At 52.6% G+C, this 7,737-nt stretch overlaps 1 protein-coding gene across 1 annotated transcript; it reads right to left on the bottom strand.

Annotated features, from left to right (window-relative positions):
• Nucleotides 1-1,520: 1,520 nt before the first annotated feature.
• Vamp2 (vesicle associated membrane protein 2) lies at nt 1,521-5,416 on the bottom strand. Its single transcript, XM_045131827.1, has 5 exons — nt 5,286-5,416; nt 4,661-4,781; nt 4,018-4,176; nt 3,885-3,936; nt 1,521-3,275 (listed from the first exon to the last, which is right to left on the bottom strand). Coding segments are annotated over exons 1-5 (351 nt in total). The 5' UTR covers nt 5,288-5,416; the 3' UTR covers nt 1,521-3,258.
• Nucleotides 5,417-7,737: the final 2,321 nt, after the last annotated feature.

Raw genomic sequence — 7,737 nt, 5'->3', positions numbered from 1 at the left:
CTGGCTTAGGTGTATGTTCAAATCTCCAGGTCCCACGTAGGCCAGATGCAGTGACACAAGCATGCAATGTCACACATGCACACAAAGGGGCATATGCAGCTGGAGTTGGTTCACAGCAGCTAAAAGACCCTGGTGCATCCATTCTCTCACTCTTAAAAAGGCTGGACAGATAGCTTAGTGGTTAAGGTCTAAAGACCCATGTTGTACTCTCCAGGTCCCACATAAGCCAGATGCACAATGTGGCACATGTGCACAAGGTGGTACATGGATTGAGTTCAAGTTCAGTAGCTGGAGGCCCTGGTGGGCCAATTCTCTCCCCCCAGCCTGCTCTTTCGCTCACTCGATTAAAAAAAAAAAAAGGCCAGTGTGTTGGGCTTGCCTCAAAAAAAAAAAAAAAAAAAAACACAGAAGAAAAAAAGCCATAGCCAGGCATTATGATGCATGCCTTTAGTCCTAGCACTTGGGAAACTGAGGTAGGGGATCACCATGAGTTCAAGGCCAGCTTGGAACACAGAGTGAGTTTCAGGTCAGCCTGGGCTACAGTGAGACCCTGCCTCAAGAAAAAGAAAATTAGTAGCCCTGAGGATTCTTAGAAACTCACCACTCTCTAGGCTCAAGAGCCATAGAGATATAAGGATTGCCATCATACAGAACATCCCATATATACTTTGGTAATAGCAGTATTCACCACCACCCTAAGTAAAGGCAGCAGTCAGGAATAATGCCTAGGGAATAGGTTCCTATATGGCTTCATCTTAAATGCTGCAATCCTGAAGGACAGGGACAGGAATGCTGGGCTGGTTTGAGAGTTCAAGGGAAGGGCTAGATTCACAACTCATACAACACATGAGTACAAGAGTAATACACCATCTAAAGGCAACTCCACCACACTAAGCTCTCAGCAAGTATTTATTAATCCTTCTGGGTGTTGGTATTATGCTAGAAAAGGAATGGATGCCTCAACAGAAGTGATGAAGGATGGTTACTTCACAGAATGACCATAGGAGCAACTGCAAAGCGCTTAGTGAAATCGAGGAAAGAAGGTCAACATCAACAGCACGCCCCCAACCAGGGAGTGGGGAGCTGGGAACTCCAGAAAAGAATAGACAGCCAGGGTTAAACAAGCAGATTTCCAACTCCTAGTGCTCCCTATGGCCACATTGGGAATTACAGTTTGCATGGCCCGAAGTCTTCCCAGTGAATCTTCAACAGTAACAGTCTCATTATATCAGAAGATCCAAAACCTTCACTGCTGGTTCAGAAAAGAGTCTAAGGGATTATGATCATGGTATATTGTTTATATTTATGGAAAAAAAATTTTGTGGTTTTTCGAGGTAGGGTCTCACTCTAGCCCAGGCTCACCTGGAATTCACTATGGAGTCTCAGGGTAGCCTCGAACTCATGGTGATCCTCCTACCTCTGCCTCCTGAGTGCTGGGATTAAAGATGTGCACCACCATTCCTGGCTTCCTATGTTCTTTTGTCAATAAAAAATTTTAAAGAAAAGATGTACACACCATCTGGTTACTCATTACACATTTATTGTACATTTTCACATCTGGATGCGCCACAGAATTGGGGGCATGGGGTAGGGGAAGAAGGAAGGCAGGGGACACTGGGATAATATGGGGGGGTCTAGAACACAGCACCCCCACCCCCAGCATCTCTCCTACCCTTTCACACCAGTTTAGATCTCTCTGTTCCCTCCACACAGAAAACATGGAGTGTGGGAGGAAGAAAGAGTTGGGGACCCCCTCCAGTGGCAGGTTAAGGGGCTATACCCTCAGACCCCTAAAACTGTGCATTTAAAAAGACATTAAACCCTTCCTCTATCACTTCATCCAATGAGGGTACAGTTCTCTCTCTCTCTCTTGCTTGCTCGCTTGCTCTCTCTTTCTCTCTCTTTCTCTGAGCTAACAGCCCTGGAGAGAGATGAGGATCCTATCATCCAGCAAGTCCCACACACACATTGGCAGTGACTAGTACCCCCACCCTGAATATAGGGGGCAGTCAGAGGAGCTGGGCAGTGATGGGAGCAACAGCCCCCAAATTGGGGAGGAAAGTTTTCAGTCCAACCTCCAGCAAAGGTGAGGCCAGAGATTTCAGGCAGGAATTGGGGGGATTCTCTACTTTGTCGCACTCCTCCCCAAGGCAGTGATGACCCCACACACACTGGAGCCACCCCTCCCAAAAGAGATCAGATTGTGGCCAGCCCCCAACACTCCTGGTGGGAGAAGGAGGCAGATCAGGCAGATGGGAGAGAGAGAGACCCCATGGGAATGTCAGTTGAGTGCCCCACATGAAAACTGGGGAGCAGGAATGTAGGGAAAGACCCCGAGTGGCAGAATTATTGGTCCATCATAACACACTGAACTCCAAGACACTTACACACCAGCTGGGGGGAGGGAGGGTACAAGAGGTTTGGAAAATAGGGATAAGGAAGGCAAACTGGACTAAAGTGGCTAGGAGGGGGCAATTCTGGGGTCCAGAGCAAGCTGGTTCCCCCAAAGCCCAGGCTCCCTACCACCTGCAGATAATGTCGTGCAAATGAAGGTGTGATATGAGGACCAAAGGGGACTAACTTCTCAGTAAAAAAAGAAACAGTGAGAGAAGAATGATGGAACGAAAAAGGAAACCAAGAGATGCTAGTATGCAAATGATATGCTAATTAACATGCTGGATGCTCCCAGAAGAACTGGGATTCCTAGGACCAAGTAGGACCAGTCTCAGAACCTCCCAATAGGTGCAGAGGTGCACCTAGGGAGCCCTGGAAAGGTGCTTTGTTGTTGTTGTTGTTGTTGTTGTTGTTGTTGTTGTTGTTGTTGTTTCAAGGGAGGAGGGAGTTGTATAGGGAAGATGGACAGGAGGAAGGGTCAGTTAAACCCAAGGGAAGGAGAAGAAGAGGAGAGGGACTATTGCATAGCAGATGCAAATGAAGGGACTTGGGACTGATCAGGAAAAAAGGGAAAGGGAAAGAAGGTGAGAGAGAGGAGGCAATGAAACCTCAGGAAGGGGTGTTAAGGACAACCAGAAAAATCTTCTAGTAATAAAACTACAAACAGACCAAATATATATAATATTATATATGTATAAATAACAGCTGGCTATTTACAGGGGGCACACACACGGACACACACACACACACATACACACACACACGGATCCAGGGGAGGGGGCTGAAAGATATGGCTGAGAGGTGGAGGAACGGCTGGGGGTAGGGGAGTGGCCCTTCTCTAGGCAGGGCAGACTCCTCAGGGATTTAAGTGCTGAAGTAAACTGTGGAGAGAGGGTGAAAGGGCAGGGCGGGGAGGGGGGGTTGGGTAGAGAGAGAAAGAAAGAGAAAGAAAGCAGTGTGTCAGGCCTGGCCCTGTTCCAATCCTCCCCACACCCCAGCTGGCTAATTCCCCTTTCTTGGCCTCAGTTTCTCTATGTATATATCAAAGGGACTAGATATGTGGGTTCTGAAGTCCCTTCAATTCCATGACATGGCCTAGGAGCCATATCCTCTGGGTCTGTGAAACCACAAGCTGTCAAACAGTGAAGTAGTTGGCTTCCTGCTCAGGTCTAGAGACCGTGGGCCTTTCCTATCTCTACTCCCCAATTCCGGGGTCCCCAGACTGGGCTCTTGGACCCAAAGCGTTCCCAATGGAGTACTAGGAACCCACCTAGTTTTGTTTTCAAAATCTTAACAGAAATTGCCCAGAACCAGGCAAAGTGAGGCCACACAACATAAAGGTTTCAGCTTTAGGTGAATCAGAACTGCTACTGACAGCAAAATGTGCCTTTTTGTTGAGGAGTAAAGACTAGGATAGTGACCTCTGATACCCAGAATCCACCAGGGAAACCTCTCCAGAGAAGGGCCCTGGCCACTCCTACCCCACTCACCGATGATGATGATGAGGATGATGGCGCAAATCACTCCCAAGATGATCATCATCTGGGGGTGAGAAGGAGGTTCAGTAAGACAAACCATGACACCCCCATTTACTTAGAAGCCCTCCTGCCTGTCTCCCATTACCTTGAGGTTTTTCCACCAATATTTGCGCTTGAGCTTGGCTGCACTTGTTTCAAACTGGGAGGCCCCTGCCTGGAGTGCATCGGCACGGTCGTCCAGCTCCGATAGCTTCTGGTCCCGCTCCAGGACCTTGTCCACGTTCACCCTCATGATGTCCACCACCTGGGGGAGGGGCCCAGGAGGCAGGGGGTGTGCCAAGGCACGCCTCAAGGGGGGCACTTCTGGAACATGTGTCCATTGTGCCACACATGGAACATGCACCCCGATGCTTCCAGGCTAACATGCCAAGGACATACACAGAACATGCCTAGCACACCTGGGGACACGCAAGGAGCACACATCAGGGGCATGCTGGCAGCCAGACATCTCAAATGTCACAGCAACACCCTCTTAATATATGGAGCCTCTAACAACCTGTCCATCACCAAAGCACATCTGTCCCAGCTGGCAGGCACACCTCTGGCTTGCAGAACTGATTAACACCCCAGACCCCTTCCAAGAGACAGATGGGATAGGCAAGTCTCTGACCCAAAACCCACAAGCGGAAGTGTCATTACCCTCAACCCAAGATGGGCTCCCACACCTGTGTGACAACCTCGCGGTCCTCTCTATTTTGCCTTCCCTTTTGACAACCTCCAACACTCACCTCATCCACCTGGGCCTGGGTCTGCTGCAGTCTCCTGTTACTGGTGAGGTTTGGAGGGGGTGCAGGGGGACCACCCTCCCCAGCCGGGGCGGCAGGGGGGGCGGTGGCAGCCGTAGCAGACCTGAGGAACACGAACGGATTAAAACCCAGGGCCCGAAGCCTCCGGCCCTACGGCCAGGGCTCCGCCCATCCACCTGTCCATCCATAATCCCAACAGTCCTCCTCAAGAGGAAGGCCACCCGATGGGAGTCCGATCTCCCTCCAGCCCGGCCGCGGATAAGACGCGTGACCTTGAGAGAGCCTCATCCCGGAGCCTCAGTTTCCCCGCCTGTTAAATAAGGGTGACTTCGCGGCCTCGGGTCGATCCGAAATGACAGATGGGCCCGGGTGACAGGGGCGGGGAGGGGAGGGCGGACGCTGGGTCCGCTCCCTCCCCGCGGCCATCGCCCGCGCCAGACATCCCCGGACGGGGTTCCCGGACGCCCGCGCAGTCACGGCCGCCCGACCGGCCCGGGCGGGGCGGGGCAGGGCGCGGGGGTGTACGGGACCCCCGCACTCCCCGGCCGGTCGCCCCCAGAGCGAGGGCCACAGCGCCTTGCAGGTGACCGGCGGGAGGCCGACTTACATGGCGGGGGCAGCGGGCGGAGGACTTGACAGCGGCAGTGATGGCGGCGGCGGCGGCGGCGGCGGCAGCGGCAGCTCGCGCTGGCTCCGACTGGCACTGGCTGCCCGGGACGGGAAGATGGCGGCCGCACGTCACCCGCATCCGGGCACTGCGGACGCGGGCGGGGGCGGGGCGCGGCAGGCGACACGTAGTGAGCGGGCCGCGGGGCCGGGGCGGGGCGCGGCGCGGCGGGGGTCGCGGTGATCGGCGCAGGCCCGCTGCTGCGGCTCCCGCAAACCCACCGCCGCCCGCGAGTCTAACCACGGCAGCACCGGAGACGTCCGTCACCTGCCTCTTTCTCACCCCTGGGCATCCTCCCTCGTCCCTGAAACCTGTACGCTAGCCTGTACCCCTACCCAGTCCGAAGTCCCACCCTTGCACCCTGGTCCCTGGATACCTGATGACCTGGAGTGGGTTGATGGCGGAAAATGAGAAGGGGGTCAATAAAGTCGGTACTAGAGCAATGCTGATAGCAGGCACCCTGCTGCTGGAGTGGAATGGAAGTGTGAGAATTGGTTTTCCCTATTATCCTGCAATTGAATGTCTCAAGGGGTCTGGGGCCTCTGGCTGCCTAGGGTGGGGGGTGTCAACGGAAGGAGTTATTGGAAGGCCGTTTGTCCCACCCTAATCAAAAACTGAAAACCCCCTCCTCACAGGTGAAGTCTAGCGAGGTGTGCTTGGCAGGCAAAGCTTGAGCAAGCCCCCACGAAGGTCCACCAGCGAGAAACGCACAGGTTACCACAGAATGGCCAAAACCAAACTAGCTCTGCCCGGGACTGAGGTCAGCTGCTTCACCACAGGGACAGTGCTCAGCCTTTGACCCCATGGCCGCGCCTGCACCAAAAGAGGACAGTAGGCAAGGACAACACCTATAATACTCAGGTTAGAGGTTTAGGTAGTACTTTACATGTGAACTAGCCTCAAGGATGTGTGACCTTGACAGTTTCAGCTGCCTCTCGTTGGACCCCAAATACTCTCCGTGTGTGTGGGGGGGGGGGAGAGAGAGAAAGAGAGGGAGAGCTTCATCTGTAGATTATCTCAGGCCTGGCCTATCCCTGACTAGGCTCCACTTAAGTCCTCTACAGCCGCCGCAGCTGTTCACACTCCCACCTTACTTCTCAGAGATGGGACCAGGGAGCTTTCTATCCAGTAGAATAGGTAAAAGCAAGCTTCTAGGGTGCTTCTAAGGAGGCACTTTAGGGGAAGCCTAGTGGGTGGGAGGGGCTGCTGGTGGCCTTGATCTCTGAGACAAACAGGAGCTGGCTTCTCCATCACCAGGTTTCCCAGGGCCTCAGGAGTGTGAGATCCTTCTTCCCTGCAGTGCTCCACCCCCTCCCAACAGAAGCCCCAGGACTGGTTCTGTCACCAGAGGTGTCATTTCCCAGCTGTCTGGGGGAGGTGAGTGAGAGTGAAAGGGAAGTGTGAGTGTGTGTGAGTGTGTGTGTGTGGTTGTGTGTGCTGGGTGTCAGGTCTGAGTGTCACAGCCCAATCTAAGATAAGATTTTCTTGGCTGTCTCCCCCAACCTTCCCCCACCCACCCCCCACCCACACACACAGTAGCAGCCACATACTGGTCTTGGTGCACTGACACAGAATGGCTGGGCTGGCTAGGCACTGGTGAAAAGAACAGTTTCTGTAGGAGTCTGCATTAGCTGTGGGCAGCTGGCTTTTGTTTTGTGGCCCTGAGGCAACTGTACTTTCTAGTCAGAGAACAAAGATTTGAAATGCCATACTTCCTTTTTATTTTTATTTTATTTTATTTTGGTTTTTCAGTGTAGTGTTTCACTGTAGCTCAGGCTGACCTGGAATTCACTATGTAATCTCAAGGTGGCCTCAAACTCACAGCGATCCTCCTACCTCTGCCTCCCGAGGGCTGGGATTAAAGGCATGGGCCACCATGCCCGGCTCATACTTCCTTTTTAAAATATTTTATTTATTTATAGGCACATAGAGAGAGAATGGGCACACCAGGACCTCTAGCCACTGCAAAGGAACTCCAGACACATGTGCCACCAAGTGCATCTAGCTTACATGGGTTCTGGAGAGCCAAACCTAAGTCCTTAGGCTTCTTGGACAAGCACCTTAATCAGCCCAAAATGTCATACTTTTAAGGTCAAATGCCTCAGTGCCTAGGTACAAAACAAGGAGGGTGGAAATGCAAGCAGAGCCCCTACATGGCCCAACACCCTGCCCTGGCTGGGTTCGAGACCAGGTAAGATGTTAGACAGAGGTTTTAGGGGTGATCTCATTCCTTAACCACATCCAAAGGAAATGAGTGACAGATAAATTTGGGTAGCCTAGGCCTTGGGGTGTTGGTGGGAAAACTGGAACATTGTTCTTACCAGTGGAGACAGCAACAGTAGAGTCAAAATGAGGGCATATATGAGCCAGAGAGGGGATCCAGTAGGAATTC

This window comes from Jaculus jaculus, chromosome 12 (genome assembly GCF_020740685.1).
Source record: "Jaculus jaculus isolate mJacJac1 chromosome 12, mJacJac1.mat.Y.cur, whole genome shotgun sequence".
NCBI classification, from domain to species: Eukaryota; Metazoa; Chordata; class Mammalia; order Rodentia; family Dipodidae; genus Jaculus; species Jaculus jaculus.
Note: the sequence above shows the minus strand (reverse complement) of the source record. Positions and strands in the feature narration are given on the sequence as shown.